The sequence below is a fragment of the Cyprinodon tularosa genome, unplaced genomic scaffold, assembly GCF_016077235.1.
Source record: "Cyprinodon tularosa strain WSP-4 unplaced genomic scaffold, ASM1607723v1 ctg418, whole genome shotgun sequence".
Taxonomy (NCBI): Eukaryota; Metazoa; Chordata; class Actinopteri; order Cyprinodontiformes; family Cyprinodontidae; genus Cyprinodon; species Cyprinodon tularosa.
In genome coordinates, this window is record NW_024039139.1 from 1419346 (window position 1) to 1447163 (window position 27818).

The 27818-nt window shown below is 36.9% G+C and overlaps 1 protein-coding gene across 1 annotated transcript in view; it reads right to left on the reverse strand.

The window, feature by feature from the left end:
• Positions 1–1416: 1416 nt before the first annotated feature.
• LOC119792377 (putative helicase mov-10-B.1) overlaps positions 1417–27818 on the reverse strand; it is a 77722-nt gene continuing 51320 nt past the window's right edge. Inside the window, exons 10-28 of the mRNA XM_038298989.1 lie at positions 15681–15774; positions 15217–15364; positions 12050–12272; positions 11876–11959; positions 11515–11677; positions 11272–11420; positions 8624–8808; positions 8443–8541; positions 8166–8362; positions 7918–8021; positions 7209–7306; positions 7029–7127; positions 3500–3605; positions 2839–2953; positions 2562–2753; positions 2413–2481; positions 2210–2335; positions 1679–1767; positions 1417–1595 (exon numbers count right to left, since the gene is read on the reverse strand). Coding sequence (XP_038154917.1) covers positions 1490–1595; positions 1679–1767; positions 2210–2335; positions 2413–2481; positions 2562–2753; positions 2839–2953; positions 3500–3605; positions 7029–7127; positions 7209–7306; positions 7918–8021; positions 8166–8362; positions 8443–8541; positions 8624–8808; positions 11272–11420; positions 11515–11677; positions 11876–11959; positions 12050–12272; positions 15217–15364; positions 15681–15774 — 2446 coding nt within the window. The 3' untranslated portion in view covers positions 1417–1489. The remainder of the gene's footprint in view (positions 1596–1678; positions 1768–2209; positions 2336–2412; positions 2482–2561; positions 2754–2838; positions 2954–3499; positions 3606–7028; positions 7128–7208; positions 7307–7917; positions 8022–8165; positions 8363–8442; positions 8542–8623; positions 8809–11271; positions 11421–11514; positions 11678–11875; positions 11960–12049; positions 12273–15216; positions 15365–15680; positions 15775–27818) is intronic.

A 27818-nucleotide genomic window follows, 5' to 3' on the forward strand; every position in this document is an offset into this window, starting at 1 on the left:
TTAATTAAAACGAAAGTTCCCGTTTTTTTTTTTTTTTTGTTTATTTTGATTGGTCAGCATAGGCACACAAAGGGCGACACATCCACCAATAAGAGGACGGCAGGTGAGACGCATGGGTACGCTCCTTACCGATCACCTGGTGATTGACCTGGATATGCTGATCATCAAAGTGTGAAAAAGGAGTTTCCACATTAAGTATTGAAAATGTACGGGTTTTTATTTTGATGTGGAGTTATGGAACTTATCCAGGATATGAGCAGCTGGCACCCACACAGAACGATTATTTTCATAACAGTCAAATGCCAAAAAAGACACTTAGTGTTTCCATGAAAGGAAAAATTCCCATATATTAATACAAATTTGACTGATTGCAAGCAAACATCCAAGCATTATATCATAATTGTGGTGGTAATCTTATTTTTGGATCAATGGGAAATAAGAAATAAGAAAACCTGCTTTGGGTAGTAGTGACAGTGTAAGTGCTCCAAAAATGTTTGCGTTTAAGAAAAGAGAACAGTTGTGATGTGACAAAAGTTTAAAACACTGTGGCTTAAACCCACACTTGATTCATTGAAATAGATCAGAACAGGCCTTCATTAGGTCTTTTTAGGTGGTTGTAGAAATATACAGAAGCCAACACATAGACTACTTCACTAATACAAACCTGTAAAGTGGGGAGAAAATGAGAACATGTTCAATAGCCCAGCAGAGCAGCAAAACAAAAAGCTGTGAGGCTTCAGCATAAGTCTGAACTGTTCAGAAACTATTTGGAATTAGGAAAACAGATTAAGTGGTGCTTTAGACTATCTATTGGTAGCATATCTATTAGGACGCAAGGTCAACTGTTTTTTCAATAGCACATTTACAACAACAGTGCTGCCTAAAGTGCTTCACAACAAAGATATAAAAGCAAGGAATACGATATAAACAAGGGATAATAAAACTACAATGTCAAGAAAAGAGAAACCAAAAAGCAGCAGCAAAGGTCTGTCTCCTCTGGTTTTCATGTCCATTTAGGGGTCATCCAGGAGGATGTGCAGTGTGAGATATATATATATATATATATATATATATATATATATATATATATATATATATATATATATATATATATCACAGGTAGAGAGAGAGTACTCTCCTTAACTTGCCTTTAGGCTGATAAATTCTCCATTTATGATAATAATTTGTAAGTCAGTTGGGAGTTGAATTCTTAGCTGAATTTTGTGTGAATGATGCAAAGTGACACGTCTTGCACATGTGAAATGTGCTGTAAAAGGCAAATGGTTAGGGTCCTTGTCTTTCATTAGACAAAATAAAACACTATAACATGATTTTGATGCAGTTTATTTCAACATTGAATGCCTCAGATTCTTCTAGATGAATGGAGCCTTTGGTGTCACTTCCTGCTCTGCGCTGTGACACAAACATTGCTTATTTAATGAGACACTGGAAAACAAAATACAATATACTGTCTGATTCAGTGACCCCACTACTCACCTGGGGTCGGCGCATGGGAAGGGGCCTCCGCGTCTCCGTCAATGCTTGAAATTAGGATGCCACGATATGCTCTTTCTTTCAAGCAGTAATGGATAAACCTTGAAGAGAAAAGGTGGCATGAAATACATATTAGACTAATATTTGCTAACTGGTTTCATTAAATCAAATTTCAGAATCATACTTTTTCCACACTGGATCCGTTTCCAGGGCTCTGGGGTCTCCCAACACAATCAGTAGGTTTCTGGCTCTAGTCATTGCCACGTTGAACCTCTGAGGAAATGTAGTGTCCATTAAACTTAAAGTATTTGAGACAGTAGCTTTAACATAAATTGGCATTCTAGTGATAAAGATGTGTAGAAGGCCTTTAAATAAATGCTTCTTTATTACAGTGGTGTAGTAGAGCTCTGGAAATGTATTTTACATTCCTCGTTTTTATCCCTTACAGTCCTTTTCAAAGTTCTTTAAGGTAAAAAATATATAGATCTTTATCCATTCTTCTGTTTCCGTGTCGGTTCTTTTAGAAAGTAATTTCCATTTTTTTGTACAATGTAAAAGCTGTGTGTAGTGATTGATTCAGGTCTGAACCTACATATTAAAACTAGACATACTATTAAAAATGCATGGTTCTACACAGTATTTGTACCAGGACTTTGACAATATCGTTTTCTAAAAAACGAATTTAGAGAAAAAAGAAACTCATCCAAAGTCGCACCTTCTCATCTTTCACGAAGCCCAAGCTAAAGTTTTGCTCAGCTGCATCCAGTCTGGGAGTGCTGTGCACTGTTGACACCAAGATAACATCACGCTCTTGGCCCTGAAACATCTCGACTGTGCCAACCTGTGGAAACAAGCAACAAATGCATGACTTATTTGATATATTTACTAAAATGTAATAAATCCTGACAGGGGTCATACTAGGATGTTTTCCACGTCAGTTTGGACTAGGTCCTTGTCTGTGCGAAGGGCTGCTTTGATTTTCTGTTCCTGTCAGCAAATACAGAAGAATAATGAGCTTTGGCAAAATCTTAGACAACTAAAAACAAACATATGATCTTAATACTTACTTGTTTTTTGTATGGAGAAATAATGCCAATTTCTTTCGGTTCAATCGTCTTCAGGCCCTTTTTGTGGCGAAAGCTGATCAGAGATTTCAAGTATTCCTTCAAAATATCCACCTCAAACATATTGTAAGAAGATGGGCTGGGGAAATCGTGTTTTTTCCTGCCTGCCACCCCATGGAAGATCACAGGAAAATTCTGATTCCAAGGGAAGCAAAATGAGGTTACAGGTTAAGGGAAAGTGAGAGTTGTGCAGTATATGGTCTGTGTTGGTCCTAGTTACCTTCCTAGGCAGCAGTTCCCAGTCATTGTACAAGGATTTCTCAAGGTGACCACAGGGTTGGAGTTCGGCATCATAGAATAACTCATTGGGAATTTTCAGAATGGCAGGATGAGATCTATATAAAAGGAAAACATGTAGGATTTTTAATCAGCATTGAGGATAATTAGGCTTTATAAGGTTAGAGAAAAAGCATTTTCAGCTCTATGCCACATTTCAATACTGTTTGCTGTGGGATGGTTTATACCAAAAACTCATTGATACCTTAAAATCCTTTCATACCAATCCTTGACAACTATTGATTTAAAGTCATTTTTTATAATCCTAACATTTTTATTGCAAATGAAGCTTGTATTACTATAAAATATATTTTCCAGAACATGATGTTCAAAATTATTTTGGTTTGTAAAAGTCATAATGAGCCATATCCAAAACAGTTTAATGGTCCAAGAGGGAATCAGAGCAAAAACAACTGAAAACTTTGGAATAGAAAATCTTTATAAAAAAATAAAGAAATAAATTATTTAAATTTAAGTCACATCGCAATAATTCTTATGAAATAAAGTTACTAATACAGAAAATTGTATTTGTAGTTTATAAATGGAATAGCAATAAACGGTTCAAAATGGCAAAGAGGTGACGTTCTTCCCGTAAAAACTCTCACCTGTAGTTCTTCAGCAGTTTAGTAACAAAGCAGCTGTTGTAGCCGTTTGTCTTGTCCGGTCTGTACAGTTCTACTTCTGTCATCAGCCTCGTCAGGAAGGAGACCCCTGCAAAGAGAGACAACTTGTATTGTATTTAATACACACAAAACTCAGTCTTTAGAAAATACATACAAATATATTTGCCTGATATGACAGGCAAAAACAGAGCTTACAGACAAAGTGTCGGATATTATCAGTTTTTTTTTCTATTTGTTTAGGTACCATGATTCTCTAACTGATAGGACAAAATAGTTTTTTTTATCCAGAAATCATCCATCCATCCATCCATCCATCCATCCATCCATCCATCCATCCATCCATCCATCCATCCATCCATCCATCCATCCATCCATCCATCCATCCATCCATCCATCCATCCATCCATCCATCCATCTCCCTAAAACTAGATACCATGAGCACCTTTTAATGGTTATTTGTAGGTCAACTAGTCTTTGTGTTTATTTAATTCACAAAATGTTATAATATGGACATTTTTAACTGTTGCATTTGGTCAAAATGTAGCTGTAACCCAAAAACTGAAAGTCAGCCCATTTGTTCATCCTGGACTTTGACCACAGATATTCTTTCATATTTCATCCAAGCTAGAAGCCACGCTGTAAAAACATCTACAAATGATTGTTAATACTGTACAATATCTGTACAGGCTGATCGAGAAGACAAGCTCTGTGATTTGATGCCCTCTGGACTCAGTACCAGAGGTGGAAAACAAAATGATCCTAACTTAATTAACATCTCTGTTGGATAATGTCTCCCACATCATGCATGAAGCAGTTGCAGAACTGGAGAGCTCCTACAGCGACATAGCCTGGGTGCCATTCCGAACTTAGTCCCGCCCACAAAGTTTGAGGTCGGGGAAGTTCGGTCTGGCTCTGCTCCATAGTAGCGCGAGTATTATCGCCCACTGTCAGGCGATCCAATCAAATTGTCAGGGCGGGCTTTATACGATGATGGACAGATGACCAACAGTAACGTAATCAACCACGTGACCAATGCGCGCTTGGGTGACAACAATAATGGCTGCCGCTAGAGAGTTTCGGTGAGTAGATTCTGCTATTAGGTCTGTTCTAGAAGATATCGACAGCAAATTAATTTTAAAAGAGGAACAGAGAAACGCGATCAAGTCTCAACATCTTATTATAGGCGTGCAACTGCACGCTTTGATTTTTGTGGACAACAACTATGCCTCGCTTAACATACGTCATGCACTCCGTTGCTCTTATTGGTTGTAGATCTATCCAATTGAGTGCAGAGGCATTTTTTTTCCTGGTTCGTTCGAAACACGCCCCATAATCACAGCTCTATGGAGCAGTATCAGACTCATATTCTGACTAGAATTGAGTCGGACTACGTCAGGCTAACAGCGACAGACTGCTGCACGCTAAATGCCCAAGTAAGAGTTATCACAGATCCTTCCTCTGAGCAGCTGTAAGACTCTATAACCACCACTGTTTCCAAAAACCTCAATAAGTTGTTACATTCAGGCTGATTTTGTACAGTTTATTAGTCAGTTAAATAACATGCTTCTGTCTTTTGCACATATCTGATGTTGCTGCTATTTTCAGATACCCACTACTGTAAAAATGTCCACAGCTCTATATTGGTTATTTATTCTCCAGGTGCACAGATTTATATTGTTAAAACACTTTACAGTACAGTATTTTATTGTTTATCTTTTAACTCTTCACTAGTATGTTATTCTTTAAACATTTTTCTAAGGTCCACATATGTGTGACCATTTTTTCTATAATCTTTTTGATGCTGTAAACAACTGAATTTCCCTATTTTAAAACAATAAAGGGATTTTCTATTCTATTCAATATCCAACTGCAGCAGCATAAAACATCCGCATCAAAAATGCTATGAATATTGTAGGATTCTGAAATGAATAAAGTTGCAAACAACTGAATAAGTTGCTTGTTTAAAAATGTAAAGGTAATTTTTAGTAATCACTAATTAAGAAGTAATTATTGCAGACATAAACGCTCTAATCATTTTATTTTCAAAACTGGCTTTTGGGAGTAAACTTTATTCTGTTTCAGCCCATAAGTATAATAGTCTTTTTAAACCTAGGAGATTAAGAGGTCAGAGTCAGGTAGCTTAAACAAATGGAAAAATAAATCCATTCTAAAAAATTCTCAGATACAGATAAGAAGTGAGCAGAGTGGCTTAATGCAGAGTAAAGTACTTAAGGACTTCCAGAAAGCATTACAAACTATATCCAAGAATTCAAAGCAGTTAACAGATAACTTACTTGCAACATATCAACAAACTACAGCTGACTCAAAACTTTAAGCTGCTTATTGTCATGCATGTTTATCTTTAGTGATTGTGCTTTTAGAAATACACCTATTTAGCAACACCTAGACTTCCTCCTATCCCCATCACAACACTTGAATAATAAGCAGTGAGAATAAAACAAATAAGATAATAAGCTTTCTTCTTCTTAAAGACAGGACAGAAAACAGAAAACTTTCATAAAATGATTTGAATACACGCATTATGCATAATGTACTATGTGCATTACCTAAAAATATACATCAATCCACTAAATTCAAGCTAAGTATGTTGCTTAATGAATGCAAGATACTAGAGTTCTAGATGGCATCAGTACAGAGGCTCCTGAAGGTCTATGTAGATAGACTGTGTGCGATACATGTTTAATCTAAGCCTGAAGCTGGGGAATGCACCACATCTGTGGACTACCTCCTGTGTGGTACCAGTAGGCCCCACATCTGACTGACCAAAGCAGCTACAAGCACTGATCTTGCAATTGAAGAAGACCCACAACAGGTTGGTACGTAACCATCCTCGCACATGGTGAGGTCTGCATTAGGTCCGCTGCAATGTACCTACCAGCCTGCAATGTGCAAACTCAAAGTGTTTAAATCGCTGCTTTTTGACTTTTCTTCATTCTTTTTAAAGTCCGATGGTGTTTTTCATGGATTACTACCAACAGCTTTTGCTTATTCTTTTTTTAAATCTCTTTTTTCCATAACTGTACTGCATTTTGTTCTTATGTTGTAAACTTCCTCTTACTACTTGGTCACTTGTTCCAAATTAATATTAATATTATTTACTCTTGTGTAAATCTGCATGCTTCCATATGGCTGTAACTTTGCTGTTGGTTAATCTGAATTTTCCACTGTTAAAAAAACAGGCTATTTCTCTTTTATTTTATTTTCTGATACAGATTATTTATTATTCAGGCACACTTTTTTCATAGAATAGTTCACTCATTTAATTAAATTTTCCTTTGGTTAATAGCATTTGGAAAAACTTAAATTTAAAACAATTAAATTTGATTGAAGATTGATAACCAACATATAAATTATCAGAACTTGCACAGCAGTGCTGAAAACCAATAAATAAAACCCAGTCTGGGTCAATAAAACATTCAAAAAGCAGCATGTTTTACGATATGTCTTAAAACTTTCACACACTGACAAACACTGTTTGCATGGTGCTTACCCAGGCCAAATCTTTCTGCGATAGTTGAGATGATGACGGGGCCTAACTGTTTCGGGTCTCCAGCCAGAACTACTTGGCCTGTTTTTGGTTTCAGCAATCCTGTAGGAATCCATTAAAGGCACATCTAATGAAATGTATCATTAATGGGACATTTTAAACAAAAAATAAACAGAAACTCACCAGCTATTGGAATCAAACATTCTAGTTCTTTAGCCTGGCCCGCCTCATCCACAATGATGTAACTGTAATAGCCTGGAGGAACCCCAGCTGTCACTAGCCTGTAAAAAAGAGGAAGTATATATTTTTACATTCTGTAATTTAAGGTTAATCATTAGACAGATTGCCATATGGGTGTTTCATTTATTGCTCTTAAGCAATTTCAAACTCTAATCAAAGCTTCAAGCCTGCTGCAAATTTAGTAAAACTTTATAAAATTAGTTTAAATTAAAAAATAAAAATAAAAAAAAGGTGCCACCATCAAACAAGAATTTGCTCCAAAGGAGAGAGTTTTCCAAGAAAACACTGCCACGTTCCTTTAACAAACATGGCTCAGGGTGTCAATCAAGGTTTATCCTGACAAAACATGCTTTTTCTTGCCTGTTTCTGGTCTAAAATTTGTCAGCCACACTACCAGTGAACAGCTGCCATTGTAACACATGTGGTTAAAGTGGTTAAACTGAATCAGTGCTGTACAGAGACATAACATTTTTATTATGAAGACCTTTTCAAACTAATGAAATGCTACAAAATTAGTGCCTCTTCATCAGATTGCCTAGTATTAATTCTGACAAAATATTGTAATGAGTTTTTATCGGCTGATTCTTGTTCTGAAATTACATGATTGGTTTTGGGACATTATGGCATTCCTTACAAAAAAAAATTAGTGTACCTTCCAGCAGATTGAAGGGTGGTCACCATGATCTTGTAACTCATCAGCTCCTCTTTGGTCGGTATTTCAAAATAGTTTTCTGTACCATCAAAGCTGCAGTGTTCCTGTTGTTAAAAGACGGGGCACATTATGCACGAAAAGAGGAATGTTATTTTTCCCAGCTAGATTTTAAACATCTCTGTTTACATTTCATTTGTTCATCTTCATTTGAGTTGCCATAACAAAACTAAAAGAGGCATAATCCAAACCTTCACGCTTTCCGGGATCTTATTTGCGTTGTAGCTTAAGGAGTACAGGCGAAACACTTGGCGGGGGACAATGTTTTCTTCTAGGATCTTCTTACAGAGGTGGTCCGTTACGCTGTTGGATGGTGCACAAACTAGGATGTTGCAGTCTTGTGTTTTCACTATCTGCTTGATGACTTCAACCAAGGTTACTGATTTGCCTGAGGCATGGGTGAGAGAAAACTATATTCAATTTACCGCAGGGCTGGGTGGCCTTAGCATGTAAAAACTTGTACTGTACCTGTGCCTGGTGGACCAAATATCAGGTAAGGAGCAGGTTTTGCAGAACGGGCCAGTATGTGTTCAACAGCTCTGCACTGCTCTGGGTTGCTTTCAAGCACTGGTGTCCTGGAGATGGGAGATTGGACTGTATTTACTCCATTGATAACTGGCATTGATTGTAGCGATGGTGTGGATTTTACTGCATGCCCACCTTATTAATTTGGGGATTGGAGGTGCGAGACATGAATGTTGTGTAGGGAAGACTAGATCCCTCAGCTGATGTTTGCGTACTAAATCTGCTGCTCTGTGCTGAATCCGCAGTGGCATTCGATGGAGTAAAAACACAAGGCTGCAGGCCACTTCATTTTGAAAATCTTCTGGGAGGCTGAATTATAATAACAAAGCAACATATTTAGCAATAAAAAACAAACATAACAAACTTCAATTGAAATTGAAGATGCATGTTTTACATTTTAGACAGAATTTTCCTACATCTATATACAGCAAAGAAGTTTCTGCGTAGCATGATGCACTGATTACTGAACCTAGATGACAATATAAACATACTGTAATGTAAACATCTACACAACTTCTTCTTAACTGTGTATTTACCTCGATCTCCTGTAAGCCTATTTGCTTCCTGCCTCTCTCTAACAAACCAACTGTCTACTCCACAGAACTGCATTAATAATGTTTTCATTTTTCTGTTTTAGTTTCTGCTTTTTTGAAGCAATTTCTGAAGTTTATCTTAGTCAACCGTAATAATGTAGTGAGTAACAGCAATAAAATTATGTACTTTTTGTACTGCTATTCTGTTATTTTGTTATTTTGTACTGTTATTCTGTTATTTTGAACTGTTATTTATCAAACTTTTATGATTTCCACAGAAAAATAGTCACATTACTTTTTTTCAAGTAAAAGCAGTAGAAAATAGATACTAACAAACTTCCGATTTTTTTTTGTAGAAGACTTTTTAAACGATAAATAATATGTCTTCTCTTCCACAAACATAATTTGAGACAGCTGGCCTAAATAAAGCCAATTTTTTCAAGGCAACAGTTTGAAACGGTAATCCATGCCTGGATTATTGCAATGGCCTCTATTTAAGGGTTAGTTCCTCCTCCATCTCCCATCTGCCGCACGCAGTTTGATAACTGCAGCACGCCTTTTAACTGGCACACACAAGTATGAACACATCTCACCCATTTTAGCCTCACCCCACTGGCTGCTCATCCATTTTAGAATTCATTTTATAATTCTTTTATTTGCTTTTAAATCCTTGACTGGTTTTACCCCACCATAGCTCTCTCAGGTCAGCTGGACAGCTGCTCTTGAGAGACCTTGAAACTAAGCAGAAGACCAGAGGCAACCACGTTTTCACTGTTGCAGCTCCAAACCTCTGGAATGACCTGCCTCAGCGCATCAGACAGACCTCTTATCTAACTGTTTTTAAATCTCTTGTCAAAACTTTTAACTCCTAGCCAGACAGGGCTTTATTTTTTTATTTATCTTTTACACAATTTTATTGATTTAAAGGTGAACGCCGTTTTTTTTTTTTACATTTGGCCCTTGATTTTACATTATCAAATCATGTTCTACTCACCCGTATGAGTTTTGTGTCATTTGGAGCTGTTCTGAAGATATTCCGTTAGGTTATATCCAAATAATGTCTTCCTATGGGCAAACGACTTAAAGGCACAAACTAAACTGTTCATAATTTATTCTTTATGGTACGCCAGCATTCATAACATGTAGGCTAAGCACTGTCCCCCAGACATCCGCGGTCATATTTTTTAAATTTATAGCTTTTAAAAACAAAGTGGTGCGGGTATGATGTCATCTGTGCGCCGGACTTCAAAAAAAAAAACGTTATTTAACCAATGTACATTACAACAGGCACGCTCTACCCCTTCTATTCATTCGGGGAGCTAATCTAAATCGTTCAATTCCATTTCGAGAGCGAGATTATCTGTGGTATTAGCACTAGACATCTTCCAAGCATGTAAGTAAAACTAGCAGCAGTTGAGCAGACAGGATGAATGAACGGTAGCCGGCGCGCACGGATGACGTCATACACACGGCGCTTTGTTTTTTTAAAAATAGAAATATAAAAATATGAGCGCTGATGTCTGGGGGACAGTGCTTTGCCTAAATGTTATAAATGCTGGGGTACCATAAAGAATAAATTATGAACAGTTTAGTTTGTGCCTTCAAGTCGTTGCCCATAGGAAGACGTTACTTGGATATAACCTTACGGAATATCTTCAGAACGGCTCCGAATGACACAACACTCATATGGGTGAGTAGAACATGATGTACCGGTAATAACGTAAAATCAAGGGCCAAATGTTAAAAAAACACGTTCCCCTTTAATTGTGTGAATGTTATTTTTACCCACATTTTAGCTGTTTTGGTTTTATCTGTTTTTTTTTTTTTTTGTACAGCTCTTTGTTCAGCTGTGGTTGTTTTTCTTTTAGTGCTAAACAAATAAAATTATATTGGATAATTTACACTAGGATATTGGTTTAACATGGCAAGATATTTAAAATATTCTCTTTTAGGGCGTGTAGAAACTTTTTCAAGACACTCAATAAGTAACTCCTTACTTTATTCCAAATGTTGATAAATATTGATAGAACATCTTGTCCAAATTTCATTCTGCCTTTAAAATGATTGATGGGTATCTGCTTTTGTTGATGTTCTACATGTAAAAATTTACACCAACAGAGAAAAATCTTTTCTAATTATTTTTAACAAATTGATAGCAGATGGAGACTAAGTTAATATTGCCAAAATGGACAAGACAAAAAGAAAATCGTTGATTCTTTTCAAATGAATTGTGTCTTACTCTTCATAAATTCTTAAGTAGATTTGTTCCTCATCCACATCATCGACCCATCCTTTGTAGAAAACCTTGTCCATCTTCTGCTTCAAAGGAGTCACCTCAACTATACATCCAGTCAGCACTGTCAGAGACTTGTTCAAGAAATGTTCTGCCTGAAGTTCAAGTAACATTAGCAAAAAGTCATATTTTCCACATAAAAAGAGTTTGAAGGTTGAAATAACTTTGTGTCTTAGTGAAAGGTGTTACCTTTACAACCAACACGTTCTTGTCCATTTCGTAAAAGGTGAGAGGCACTTTATTCAGGCTGCATTGGTGAATGTCTTTCCTGATCTTGTACTCCTCGAGATGAAGCAGTAGATGAAATCTCCTGCTGTAGTTCCCCCAGTTGAGGGGATTTGACCTCAAAATCCTGAAAAATCCCAATGGTATAAAGATGACCACATCCCAAATGCTTACATTATACATTTAGAAAAATGTACAGTAAGCAACACTTTTTACAATCAGCAAAGATGTATTGTAATCTGATCACCCTGATGTATAGACATTTATTTATTTACAATTTACAGGGGGAAAAAAACGCTATAATTTGATGATTACACATACGTACTCTTGTATTTCTTTATTTTCTCGAAAGTTCTTGGTCATGGGGTATTTCTTGAGATGCACCACCGGTGTAGCAAAGTTCTCACCGCTAAAGAAGTGGACGACAAACAAATTAATTTTGGACATGAGTTGATCCACATAACAAAGGTGGAAAAACAGAAAAAAGTTATCTGGTTACCGAGTAAAAGGTCTCCTGTTTGCAGTCTGAAACCTCTTCATAACCTCTGAGCCATGAAGACAGTCCTTCTCACTCTGAGCTATTTGAAATTCAACCTCCAAGAGGCGCATAATCTCGAAAAATTCTGGATGGTCATAGCCTCTCTTAAATTTAAAAACCAGGATTTGCTCATAGAAGCCAGGGTGGTCAGAGGTGAAATTGATTTTGATCTCGTATGAGTCACCTGGAACCAGAACATAAAGTATTTAAGACAAAATATTTTTTCCTTGTATTAGCTTTCCGTAAAAATTCAAAAAATCCACTGGACTTGGTTTTCAAGATTTGAAGACGTTTCGCCACCTCTCCAGGAAGCTTTCTCAATTCAAATGTCTGGATCCGCAGTGAGTTTGAGTCTTATATAGACAACGCCTTGTATCGCTTGGAAACATGCAATGGTAACCGATGAATGGGTCGTTAGTTCCATCGTTAGCCTGTAATATCTGAACCAGTCTATGATTCTAGGGGTCGGTCGTTAAAGGGGGGGATTGCCATTAAGGGGGGGATTGTCTCCTGTAATACCTGTCTATGATTGTTAAGGGTTGGTCGTTAAGGAGGTATTGTTCACCGGCTGGGGCGGGTAGGTCCCTCGTTCCTCTGTGATGGGGTGGGGGGTTTGGTGATATCTGGAAGGGATCATGTCTATGATGAATTGTATGTTTTTGGAAGCTGGAATCTGAGTCCACCACCTCTGTTTAAAGTTGGTTTTTCTCTCTTAACATAGATGGCTTCCTTCACGCCCCTCTCAAACCACCTATTTTCTTTATCCAGAATATGGACATTCTGGTCCTCAAAAGAATGTCCTTTGTCCATAAGGTGTAGGTGTACTGCGGAGTCTTGTCCAGAGGCGGCCGCTCTTCTGTGTTGGGCCATGCGTCTGTGGAGAGGTTGTTTTGTTTCGCCAATATAAAGATCAGAGCATTCCTCGCTGCACTGAACAGCATATACTACTCCGCTCATATTCGGTCTGGGGGTTTTATCTTTAGGGTGCACTAGCCTCTGTTTAAGGGTTTGGTTTGGCTTGAAATGTACTGGGATCTTGTGTTTGGAGAAAATCCTCTTGAGCTTTTCAGACACTCCAGCAACATAAGGGATTGTGATGTTTTTGCGTTTAATTTTCCCATCGCTGTCTTCTGTTGCGTGTCTTTTGGATTTCCTTGCTGATTTGATAAAAGCCCAGTTTGGATATCCACAGTTTCGGAGAGCATCTTTGATGTGTTTCTGTTCTTTTTGTTTCCCATCTGTTTTAGTAGGGACATGTTCTGCCCGGTGTTGTAAGGTTCTGATGACTGAGAGTTTGTGTTCCAGTGGGTGGTGTGAGTCAAAAAGAAGATACTGGTCTGTGTGAGTAGGTTTCCTATACACTTCAATGTTTAGGCTTCCATCTCCTTCCATGCTCACCAGGCAGTCCAGAAAGGGTAGTTTGTTGTCCTTGGCATCCTCTCTGGTGAATTTGATGTTACGGTCAACAGAGTTGATGTGTTTGTTGAAAGCTTCCACTTCCTCTAGTTGGATTTTGACGAAAGTGTCATCCACGCATCTAAACCAGTGGCTTGGTGGTATTCCATTGAAAGTGTCTAAAGCTCTCTTTTCCATTTCTTCCATGTAAAGATTGGCTACAATTGGTGATACTGGAGATCCCATTGCGCACCAATTGTAGCCAATCTTTACATGGAAGAAATGGAAAAGAGAGCTTTAGACACTTTCAATGGAATACCACCAAGCCACTGGTTTAGATACGTGGATGACACTTTCGTCAAAATCCAACTAGAGGAAGTGGAAGCTTTCAACAAACACATCAACTCTGTTGACCGTAACATCAAATTCACCAGAGAGGATGCCAAGGACAACAAACTACCCTTTCTGGACTGCCTGGTGAGCATGGAAGGAGATGGAAGCCTAAACATTGAAGTGTATAGGAAACCTACTCACACAGACCAGTATCTTCTTTTTGACTCACACCACCCACTGGAACACAAACTCTCAGTCATCAGAACCTTACAACACCGGGCAGAACATGTCCCTACTAAAACAGATGGGAAACAAAAAGAACAGAAACACATCAAAGATGCTCTCCGAAACTGTGGATATCCAAACTGGGCTTTTATCAAATCAGCAAGGAAATCCAAAAGACACGCAACAGAAGACAGCGATGGGAAAATTATACGCAAAAACATCACAATCCCTTATGTTGCTGGAGTGTCTGAAAAGCTCAAGAGGATTTTCTCCAAACACAAGATCCCAGTACATTTCAAGCCAAACCAAACCCTTAAACAGAGGCTAGTGCACCCTAAAGATAAAACCCCCAGACCGAATATGAGCGGAGTAGTATATGCTGTACAGTGCAGCGAGGAATGCTCTGATCTTTATATTGGCGAAACAAAACAACCTCTCCACAGACGCATGGCCCAACACAGAAGAGCGGCCGCCTCTGGACAAGACTCCGCAGTACACCTACACCTTATGGACAAAGGACATTCTTTTGAGGACCAGAATGTCCATATTCTGGATAAAGAAAATAGGTGGTTTGAGAGGGGCGTGAAGGAAGCCATCTATGTTAAGAAAGAAAAACCAACTTTAAACAGAGGTGGTGGACTCAGATTCCAGCTTCCAAAAACATACAATTCAATCATAGACATGATCCCTTCCAGATATCACCAAACCCCCCACCCCATCACAGAGGAACGAGGGACCTACCCGCCCCAGCCGGTGAACAATACCTCCTTAACGACCAACCCTTAACAATCATAGACAGGTTTCAGGTATTACAGGAGACAATCCCCCCCTTAATGGCAATCCCCCCTTTAACGACCGACCCCTAGAATCATAGACAGGTTCAGATATTGCAGGCTAACGATGGAACTAACGACCCATTCATCGGTTACCATTGCATGTTTCCAAACGATACAAGGCGTTGTCTATATAAGACTCAAACTCACTGCGGATCCAGACATTTGAATTGAGAAAGCTTCCTGGAGAGGAGGCGAAACGTCTTCAAATCTTGAAAACCAAGTCCAGTGGATTTTTTGAATTTTTACGGAATGACTATGACCTGGATGACTGAGAACCTTCATCAGCACTTGTATTAGCTAAACCTTTCATCTGCTCTCAACTGTTAAAAATTCACTTACCAGGCAAGAGAAGGTGGTCTGTGATTGTTCTGATAAGGTTTCCATCGCAGTCTCTGATGGTGAAAATGTTTTCCACAAAATCAAAGTTCTGAAGGGTGAAATAAACTCGTTGGAGACCAGAGTTTTCCACGCTTAACAGCACAGAGCTCTGTTTAAGAGAGAACATTTCACAGGACTTAGAGCATTAGTGACAGAAAAAATGGATACCAATGTGAAAAGAAATTTGCTCTGATCAATAATTATATGGAGAGCAATAAAAATAAACTGCAACATTTCATTGTAATGCAAATAAAAATCTAGATGTTTAGCTTGAATTGAGAGACTGCTTGTCTTCCCAAAATAATCCAAAAGGATTATTGACCTATATTCAAATCTTATTGGGAGGATTAAACCTTACAAAAAAAAGAAAGAAGAAAAAAAAAAGTTGCCCTAATGATTGGAAAAGTTACTCAGTTTGGTCTCACCTCCTTTTCAGCCACTGTGAGTGAAATCTTTGCATCATTTAGAGAGTGGTCTGAAGTTACTCTGACTGCGTACTTTTTGAAGATTGTTTCATCCCTGTTGAGATAGCAGGTTAAATAAGACTTCTGACCCATTATGCTTCCACTATTCTCTCAAAGACATCCATTATCTGACAAGCATATCTTTTTGTTCGTAATGTAAATGCTTCTATTCCTTGATGGGTGAGAAACAGATGCTTTAAGGATTTGCTGCACTAAGGCGACATATTCCTTTATGCCACCAAAAATCCCCCTTTTATTGCCCAGTAAAGCCTATAAACAGAACAAAAATAATCATTTTATTATACAAACAAATAAATTGTTTTCTCCCACAGCTTTTGTTGACATGGACAATGTCAGACAACTGTAAGCACTTCATTATATTGATCATATAATTGATACATATAATTTTATCCAACTATATGTCTCAGGAGATAGCACTGAGTAAATGATAGAGAGGAAATAACTCAATATAACATGACTAAAAATATTTTTAGGAAGGTGCAATCCATATATCTATTCTTGGACACAATGAACAACAATTTGAAAAATGCATTGATTTATGAGGAAGAAGAATATTTACACAAATAATTATGACTACCAAAAAAAAAAAAAAAAACCCTTTGCATTATTCCTGTAACCCATCTGCGAAAACTAATAAAAAAGAAGTTTTCCTCCTCCAACACTTTAAGGCAGGGGATTTAAGTCTACTGTCCTGCAGGTTTTAGATGCAGTCCTGCTCCATCACAGCTGAATCAAATGAACGTCTCATTACCAAGCTTTTCCAAAACTTGATATCATGTTTAGATGTTAATTCAGTGATTGGAATTAGGCTACAGGACAGTAGATCTTGAGGACAAGGGTTCGACCACTTTTATGTATTCCTTATTTAAACTGATTACCCTTTTTTCTTGTATTGATGAAATAACTTTGCCATCTTCTTATGAAGTCCAATGTTCCCCTGGGGTTGCATTGCCATCTGTCCTTTAGTGAAGGAGATTTCCAGGTTCTGGCCACCAGATGCTCCCTCTCCTGTCTGTGCCGCATAGATCATTTGTTGATCCCAAGCTTCATCCATTTTATTCTGATCAAACACTATAAAAAGGGAGAAATATTATACTGAGTGCATTACTCATCTTAAAAGGCATATGTCTTTTATATGTGTGGCATTTCAGTAAGTAAAAATCTTCCAAAGTGAAAATTGTTTTAAGAAACTTGTAGAATGCTGAAAGGTATAGTGGATGATGTTCTTTTACTGGGTGGATCATCAAAATAAGTGGTCTTCCAAATTGATATTCTGATGATGTCTCTGACATAGTAGGACATAGTAGAAAATTTGTAAATCTTCTTTTGGAAAGTAAGCTTGTATGAGCAGAGCAAACTTTTAAAAAGAGTGTGCACGAGGAGAAATGGGCATGTGCACGTCCTCGCACGCGTTTAATAGACATTCCCTCTTGGGAGCGGGTACAGGGTTGTGCATGTACATTTTTTGAAGTAGAGAGGGTGGGTCTTTTAAAGAAAATCACAAAAATCTTCCATTGTACAGTACCTTTAAGCTATATAGATTTATTATTTTATTTTATTTTTTTAGACTTATGATTTTTCTCAAGCTACCATTAATCCAGATAAACATATTCAAACAAATGCATAACTGTCCTTTCTTGTACGGTACAAAAAAGGTAACTTTTGTGCATTTTACAAATGAACTGTGTAGTTTAGGTAACATGATGATTTACAAGAATTAGACATGCTTGTTAAAGTCATAAGAAAGTCATATTTAAATGTAATTCAATGTCAATAATTCTGGCTTAAACATGTATATAAGTATAGTTTTAATCAGACAGATATAGAAAATAGAAATAGAAAATTTCTAATTTTGTGTTAACCCACAGGTTAATACTGGTCTGCAATAAAAAAAAATGAATATGCCCCCTCAATTGAATTAATTAATAAATAAAAGCAGAGCCCTCAAATGTTTGGAAAATGTGATTTTTATAAAAAGTTGGAAAAAAAACAGTCCCAACAGTTACTATAGTCATTGAGCCCAAAAGGCTTATTTTAAATCAAAATGGTTTCCAAGAAGCCTAGAAAATAAATTGATATAAAAGGATTTCTTAAAAAATGTTAAGCTTTTGTTTCTCATAATATTGCATTACACTTATTAAACATAAAATAAGAGATATATCAAACACATATCACATTAACAGAATGTTCAAAGTTGTATTGGCATTCTTTTCACTAGGTTTACAACCTTTTCACAACAATATTAGTAAAATTAAACATACCTGGTATGATCTCCCTGAAATAAATGCTTCTTGGTTTGTTTTCAGTTGCAAATGTCAGTTAATGTTCAAGTTGCAATATTATTTTGTTTCTGTCTAATATCAAAAATCAAGTATCTTAGCAACAGCAACTCTAATTCACTGTTTTTATTTATTATTCCAGAATGTTTTAACTCCAGGGTGTTGCTCCTTTTTTTGTTTTGTTTTAAATCAATTGCTTATATTTTTATCCACATTGCTCTTCTAAATTGATTCATATTGTGGTTCTAGTTTGTTGTTATTTGTAACCATGTTATTAAACATTACAACAAAAGAGTTGTTTACATGCAGAAGCAGGTGTCCAAAGCGGGGCTGCTAGAGGATACTAGCCTGAGTTGAAAGCATCACAGTATAATCAGAAAAGCAGAGCAGAAATAAAAAACAAAAACATTTTATGCTTTGATTGAGGATTAAAGTGCATTTTTACTACTAAAAAGAACAAATATAAAGACATATATACATTATATTGCAACTACCACTTTAAACCACCATGTTTTTCAAGATATTTCATTTGAAGTATCTTTAGCATCCCTCTTGCAAACATACTATACTAAGAAAAAATATATTCATATGTTTGTCTGCCCCTTATCTACTCTTTTAAAGAAGCAGCAGCACTGGAAAAGAATGAAGCCCCTTAATTAAACGTATCTCCAATTATAAGCTGTAAATGTCAGTGGAATGGAAAAGTTGTTTGAGATAAAGAGCTAAACTTTTGCAGCAGTCGTACAGTATACCCAAAAAGTATGTGGCAGAGTGAACTGTGGTAAATAATACTGTCAAATCAATCCAAGAGAATACAAAAATTGTCTTTTGTTTCTTGTATAGTTTAGTTACATATACTTTTAGAGTTATTTAATGTACATTTTCTAACTCCACCAAAAAGTGTTTAAGCAGCAAAAATAATAAAGGAAAACTTTTGCAATATACCAAATGCCAAAAAGGCAACAACAACAACAAAAAAAAAAAGAAGAAATAAATAAATAAAAAAGGTTTGCTCTCCATCTGCAGACAAATTGCCCTTACTCCACTTTTGCTTCACTGCACATTCAGCCAAGCTTTTATCACAGCAGGGCGTGTGCAGGGTGGGGGAGAGACACAGGTGCAGCCATTAAAACAAATTTGATGTGTACAAAGCCGCAAGCTCTTATTATAGCAACGATTGATAATGCTCGGTCAAGAAATCATTGATTAAAGCTATAAATGTACTGGTATTCTTTAACGCTATCTGATGTGTCTGCTGCAGTTTATGCAGCAGAAACAGTTCATGGGGTTTGTTTTGTTGTTTCACAGAGCTAAGAACAAGTTCGTGTCTGTTTGTTCTTTCAGTCTTAAACAATACTAGAGATAAGAAACATTCAGAGCCCAACAGTAATCCGTTTTTATCTGCATAAAAAAACAGATGAAAGCTTCTGAAATGTTTCTTTTATAAATTATAGAAGCATCCCTTTAAGGCTTTTGTTTCTTGTTAGTGTTTATCATTTAGAAAAACACCAATCATTTCTCAATGTTTTTATTTTATCCGCCATGTTTTTCAGATTAGATACATTTTTTAATTTAGATTCTTCATGTCCAGGTCGAAAAAATAACTTTATTTTTAGATCGACAGACACTAAAATGCATCTTTTGCATTGTTATTTTTTTTTTTTTTTGAAAGCCTTATAATTACACCAAGCAAAGATTCTCTGTCCTCTCAGTCTGATTTATTTTTATATTAAACTGCTTTTTAAATGCCATATTATGAGCTTGTAATTAATTAACAAATTAAAATGTAAATGTGTCTGAAGTAAATCACAAATTTATCACAACTGCATATAGGTTCATTTTCTGCTTTTTCAGACACAAACAGATCATTTCCATGTTCTAAACCTTTCAGTTTTCAATCAATGCAAATCCATAGTAACTCAGCTTGCCTTGTATTTTCACACCTACACCCACAGTAGATTTACAGCAATGGCATTTAGTGTTTTCTAGGTTGAGTACATTTTGTGACCACTAGAGGTTGCTTGAACATTACTAAAAAAGGGTTCTTTCACATTTGTTCAGTTTCCATTTTTTATTTTATTTTTTTAATCAACAAATTGTACTCTTTAAAATGTTCTTAAGTAATTTATTCAAATGTGAGTCATGATCTGCTTTTCTGGACTTTTTGGGTCTGTTTAAAGTTTTCATTTTGGTTTCTCAAGTATGCTTTATTTTATTTTATTTTGTAATGTCAAGATTTATATCATTTTTGAATTTTTAGTTTTACTTGTCCTTGTTATCTCTTTTCAGCATTTTTGGTACTTATGTATTCCTTGGTCTAGTTTTAGTTATAGTTATTCCTTCTCTTATTCCTAGCTTATGTTTATCTCCAGTCCCTTCTCTTCTAGTTTTTTTCCTTAGTCATTCTTTATTTTCAAGTCAATGGTCTTATTTTTCTTTTGCTTAAGCTATGTTTACTCCTTGTTGCCCCTCTCCTTTCCCCTTAGCTGCTTCTGTCCACACCTGCTCCCAATTAGCTGATCATGCCACTCTTTGTTCTCTCTCCCATATACAGGTGCTGGTCATAAAATTAGAATATCATGAAAAAGTAGATTGATTTCAGTAATTCCATTTAAAAAGTGAAACTTGTATATTATATTCATACATTACATACAAACTCATATATTTAAGATGTTTATTTTGTTTAATTTTGATGATTACAAATGACAACAAATGAAAATCTCAAATTCATCATATCAGAAAATTAGAATATTACTGAAGATCAATAAAAACAAAGGATTTATAGAAATGTTGGCCAACTGAAAAGTATGAACATGAAAAGTATGAGCATGTACAGCACTCAGTATTTAGTTGGGCCTCCTTTGGCCTGTATTACTGCAGCAATGCGGCGTGGCATGGAGTCGATCAGTCTGTGGCACTGCTCAGGTGTTATGATAGCCCAGGTTGCTCTAATAGTGGCTTTTAGCTCTTCTGAATTGTTGGGTCTGGTGTATTGCATCTTCTTCTTCACAATACCCCATAGATTTTCTATGGGGTTAAGGTCAGGAGAGTTTGCTGGCCAATTAAGAACAGGGATACCATGGTCCTTCAACCAGGTACTGGTAGCTTTGGCACTGTGTGCAGGTGCCAAGTCCTGTTGGAAAATGAAATCTGCATCTCCAAAAAGTTGGTCAGCTGCAGGAAGCATGAAGTGCTCTAAAACTTCCTGGTATGTGGCTGCGTTGACCCTGGACCTCAGAAAACACAATGGACCAACACCAGCAGATGACATGGCACCCCAAACCATCACTGACTGTGGAAACTTTACACTGGACTTCAAGCAACGTGGATGAAGTGCCTCTCTTCTTTTCCTCCAGACTCTGGGACCTTGATTTCCAAAGGAAATACAAAATTTACTTTCATCAGAGAACATGACTTTGGACCACTCACCAGCAGTCCAGTCCTGTTTCTCTTTAGCCCAGGCAAGACGCTTCTGACGCTGTCTGTGGTTCAAGAGTGGCTTGACACAAGGAATGCGACAGCAGAAACCCATGTCTTTCATACGTCTGTGTGTGGTGGTTCTTGAAGCACTCACTCCAGCTGCAGTCCACTCTTTGTGAATCTCCCCCACATTTTTGAATGGGTTTTGTTTCACAATCCTCTCCAGGGTGCGGTTATCTCTCTTGCTTGTACACTTTTTTCGACCACATCTTTTCCTTCCCTTCGCCTCTCTATTAATGTGCTTGGACACTGAGCTCTGTGAACAGCCAGCCTCTTTAGCGATGACCTTTTGTGTCTTGCCCTCCTTGTGCAAGGTGTCGATGGTCGTCTTTTGGACAACTGTCAAGTCAGCAGTCTTCCCCATGATTGTGTAGCCTATAGAACTAGACTGAAAGACCATTTAAAGGCTTTTGCATGTGGTTTGAGTTAATTAGCTGATTAGAGTGTGGCACCAGGGGCCATCAATTTTGAACCTTTTCACAATATTCTAATTTTCTGATATGATGAATTTGAGATTTTCATTTGTTGTCATTTGTAATCATCAAAATTAAACAAAATAAACATCTGAAATATATGAGTTTGTATGTAATGTATGAATATAATATACAAGTTTCACTTTTTAAATGGAATTACTGAAATCAATCTACTTTTTCATGATATTCTAATTTTATGACCAGCACCTGTATACACTCCCCTTCTGCGCTTCCTCAGTGCTGGATTCTCTTCAATCTTATATTTGTTTCTCCTGACCGCCTCCTAGATTTGAGTTCCCTGCCCATTACCTCTAGATTTATGTTTTTGTACCATCTATCTCACCATTAAAGCTGCAAAAAACCTCTCTGCCTTTAGGCCCTTTATAAAACTCCACAGATCCTGACATTGATTTTAAGTTCATTTTTGCAGTTTATGGAGGAGTTCTATAAAGTCACTAGAACTACTGGAAAACATGTGCAAATGGAATTAATTTATTGATTTAGCTTTTTAACATATTTATTTGTTCATTAATGGCTAGACAAACATTTATTGATAATTTAAGAGCCCCTACAAAATACTTGGTGTCCCAGTTCTGTATAAAAATAAGGTGGCACCAGAAACTATGCTGTCTCAAAAATTTGCTATTTCAAAGACATTCACTAGAAAGTCTTTAGAAACAGCCGAGGCAGGAGGGCATGCATGCCATTTCTTAGAGGTGTGGAACGCTTAACTGACAGTGGAACTGTGACAAATGCGGATGGACCTTTATGTACATTTATCTTGAATTCATTGTTAAAAATCTGCAGCAAAAAGTAGCATCCTAGAATCACTAGGTGTGTAAATCAACAATTAAATTATTTAAAAAAATTAGTGGTTGATTTTGGAAGGCAGTTTTTTTAATGTTCTGTCGGTAGCTATTGGAAACTTTACCTTTAAGCTTGTAAGTTGTTCCTTAAATTTCCAGGACATTTAGAAGAAAATCTGGTCGCCACTGACCACAAACTCATAACTTGTTCTCTTATCCTAAAGAAAAAAAAAAACATTTTAGACAAAATTGATAGAGATTTAGTTAAACACAGATTAGCGTAAATTTCCTTGGCTCTTTCTTTGAATCCTATGAAGAAGAAAAAAACCTAATGTAAACCAAAGAGAAAAGAGCTTAGACGACTGGACGGTCTAACTTCAGGCACAGGTCGGGGACAATCATTCAGTTCAGAAGGTCCAGACCAATTTTGGACTTCATTAACACCATCAATACAAGAACTTTTACACCAAAAGAAACTCTGTGAAGTATCTTTAAAATAACCCGACCCCTTGAAAATGAAAAACAGAACCCAATAATGTGCATTTTCTGCACTTTTCACCTGATATGCATGAGCTATTTTTTGCCTATATAGTGTTGAATAAACACTTTCACACCTATTTGGAAATTAATAAACACTCAACAGAAGAACTGTTTCACCTTAAAGTAACTGTATCTTGAAATTAATCCCCCATCCCTCTTTAAAATTAAAAAGAAAACAAATTATTTTTTTTGTGGCTTCTTCATCCTTTCATTATTCTTACAGTCTGATAATCTTAAAATACTAAACTTATTTGGGATACTTGATTCGATTTTTATTTCAAACACACAACAGTTGAATAATGTATAATGTATATTCAGTCATATTGACATGGAAAGAATTTCACCTTTTGTAGCACTTTTCTTGATGCCAGCCTTTCAAAGCTTTCTTGGAAGTTAACATACAGGTGCTGGTCATAAAAATTAGAATATCATGAAAAAGTAGATTGATTTCAGTAATTCCATTTAAAAAGTGAAACTTGTATATTATATTCATACATTACATACAAACTCATATATTTCAGATGTTTATTTTGTTTAATTTTGATGATTACAAATGACAACAAATGAAAATCTCAAATTCATCATATCAGAAAATTAGAATATTACTGAAGACCAATAAAAACAAAGGATTTATAGAAATGTTGGCCAACTGAAAAGTATGAACATGAAAAGTATGAGCATGTACAGCACTCAGTATTTAGTTGGGCCTCCTTTGGCCTGTATTACTGCAGCAATGCGGCGTGGCATGGAGTCGATCAGTCTGTGGCACTGCTCAGGTGTTATGATAGCCCAGGTTGCTCTAATAGTGGCTTTTAGCTCTTCTGAATTGTTGGGTCTGGTGTATTGCATCTTCTTCTTCACAATACCCCATAGATTTTCTATGGGGTTAAGGTCAGGAGAGTTTGCTGGCCAATTAAGAACAGGGATACCATGGTCCTTCAACCAGGTACTGGTAGCTTTGGCACTGTGTGCAGGTGCCAAGTCCTGTTGGAAAATGAAATCTGCATCTCCAAAAAGTTGGTCAGCTGCAGGAAGCATGAAGTGCTCTAAAACTTCCTGGTATGTGGCTGCGTTGACCCTGGACCTCAGAAAACACAATGGACCAACACCAGCAGATGACATGGCACCCCAAACCATCACTGACTGTGGAAACTTTACACTGGACTTCAAGCAACGTGGATGAAGTGCCTCTCTTCTTTTCCTCCAGACTCTGGGACCTTGATTTCCAAAGGAAATGCAAAATTTACTTTCATCAGAGAACATGACTTTGGACCACTCAGCAGCAGTCCAGTCCTGTTTCTCTTTAGACGCTTCTGACGCTGTCTGTGGTTCAAGAGTGGCTTGACACAAGGAATGCGACAGCAGAAACCCATGTCTTTCATACATCTGTGTGTGGTGGTTCTTGAAGCACTCACTCCAGCTGCAGTCCACTCTTTGTGAATCTCCCCCACATTTTTGAATGGGTTTTGTTTCACAATCCTCTCCAGGGTGCGGTTATCTCTCTTGCTTGTACACTTTTTTCGACCACATCTTTTCCTTCCCTTCGCCTCTCTATTAATGTGCTTGGACACTGAGCTCTGTGAACAGCCAGCCTCTTTAGCGATGACCTTTTGTGTCTTGCCCTCCTTGTGCAAGGTGTCGATGGTCGTCTTTTGGACAACTGTCAAGTCAGCAGTCTTCCCCATGATTGTGTAGCCTATAGAACTAGACTGAAAGACCATTTAAAGGCTTTTGCAGGTGGTTTGAGTTAATTAGCTGATTAGAGTGTGGCACCAGGGGCCATCAATTTTGAACCTTTTCACAATATTCTAATTTTCTGATATGATGAATTTGAGATTTTCATTTGTTGTCATTTGTAATCATCAAAATTAAACAAAATAAACATCTGAAATATATGAGTTTGTATGTAATGTATGAATATAATATACAAGTTTCACTTTTTAAATGGAATTACTGAAATCAATCTACTTTTTCATGATATTCTAATTTTATGACCAGCACCTGTATTCCAGTGTAAATTGAACAAAACCATATCAAATTAACTGTTGCAATATGGGCTGTACATGTACCAGAACTGAATTTCTATTTTGGGATTATTAAAGTATCTTTGAATTAGATTTAGCTAGCAAGCTGGGTTAAGATACATTCTTAAGCTGCCTTTATGTGGTCTGGGAAGGATGATCATAACCACTTATAAAGTGGAAATTACCACTCTATTGTGTTCAAGTGCTTTTGTTGTGGTAGAGAAGAGGTACATGATGATGAGGTACATTGATCCGCAGAATATCCTCACCTGCCACTTGGGCGAAACAATACTGTAGGCTCATCTGGTTCCACTAAATCATGCACTCATTGGCATACATAACAGATTAAACAAAAAAAGATTTCTGTATCAGAACAGATTGCACACAGTAACCAACTGGCTGCTATCCTTGACGGACTGCTAGCTAGCGTCTGATAAAATCAAACATCAATGATTATTTTAAGACCAACACGAGTTTAAATGGCAATATTGTAAAAATAAATATACCTCAACTAGAGGTGTACTTTAGTACACTTTTTAGGTATCTATACTTTACTCCCTTACTTATTTTTCTTCCTACTTCTGACTTCTACTCATTACATTTTCACACAAGTATCTGTACTTTCTATTCCTTACATTTTTAAAACAAACATTACTCATTGCTCTTGGCTTCGGTTTAATTTTTGTAAATATTTATTTCACGTCATGTGCGCCATCCAATGAAAATCATTGGCGCCATCCACATCTAGTGAAAACTAGTGTAATTTGATGAGTCATATAACGCAAACTCTCATTAGTTAGATAAAGGAAATCATCAGAAGCAAGCAGGTGTTGTTCAAAGTGCAAACGTGAATTGCCTATGCCATGCTACGGTCAGATTCACAAAAAGATGTTGAAATGTCTAAAAGGCTGGCCACAGACAAGAGTGTATCGGGAGATGGAGACGGAGACCAACAAGACCCTCATCCTTGGCCTTATCTCAAACAATTTTTCGAGATAGCTGAAAAATTGAGTAAAGAGGTCAAGTTGATAGTTTAAATTTTACCAGTGTTTTTAAACTGCAATATCTATACTTCTACTTAAGTAACAAATGTGTGTACTTTTGACACCTCTGACCTCAGCATTGTTGAGGCTTAATCCGAGAGAGAACATTTAGTGCTCCTTATACAGAATAGTTTCTCTGCTCTCCTTCATGTTGAAAGGTCAAAGTTTACCTCATCTCGGCAACTAGCAGTTTATCAGTGGAAATTACAACACGAGTGGGTGTTCATGTACAGTTTTCATGTCGGATTTTGGTATTTAACATAACTATGATACATGATAGTTGCAAAAATAGCTACCGACCTGAAAGTTTGCCTCATATTGGATCTTGACATGAACCAAAATTATCATATAATCTTGGTAAAAAGTATAAAAAAAATATGGTTTTCTGCTTGGGGATCTCAACACTTTACCTGTAGCCAATCAGGAGCACCAATTAATTATGTAAATGTATTTTATTACATTAGATCTATGCAAAATCTGACAAGTAAACCAAAGGGTTTTCTTAAGATTTTGTTTTTAATGATGAAAGAGGGGGGAAAAGTTTGTCAAAAAAGCCCATTAGTAATACTCTACTGTATATACTTGAGTGAATTGAGAGGACATTCCGTCCTTATAAATTAGGTCAGACTTGGGACAAATGCAGGACAACTCCCCATGAGAACAGAGTTTGTCACCCTTACAAGAGACTGGGCCAAGCGGAATGACCAAAGACCCCCACTTTGTTTTCAAATGATATTTGAGAAAACCAGCTGCTCTTATCTTGGCAAAAGGGGCACATGCTGTGCATAATAACAACAGCATGGGAGCCAATAATTTAAGGAACCTGCATTTGCGTCGGCTCCTTTGGACAGCTCTCATGTGGCTGCCTTTTCCAGGTTGTGATGGGATATCAGTGACAGCACAGCAGTTTATCATTAAAAAAGTTAATAACATTCAATCTGTTATGCACTCAGCAGTTGTGTTGTAAATTTTCTAAATTGAAGAAAAAACTAATCATTTTTAAATTCTTACCTGGAACAACAGTGTCCAAAAGTGTGTCATAAATCTTTTTTAATGAAATATGTAAATATAGCATGTATTATTTTTGCAACAAAAGACAAAAAATTGGAATCTGTAATCATTTTTTTTTTATATAATAAATAACCTGCAGTAGAAAGTAACAGCAAACCTGGCACTTTACGTTGCTGTGATTTCACGCGGAAGCAGAGCAAGCCCACACTTTTTCTTGTTAACAGTTTTCAATATAAATCAATAATGCATGCTTGCTGGCAGGCTCAGCGGTGCTTAGCAGTGATTTCACAGACTGGTACACCCAGGAGTAGGCAGACAGGAAGGCAGCTGGGAAGCAATTTTGCTACACTGTCGATGATGAGTCCCCAGTGAAACAGGTGCAGGGTTGCAGCAGGAGTAAGTCCAGTTGCAGTGTGCAGGTA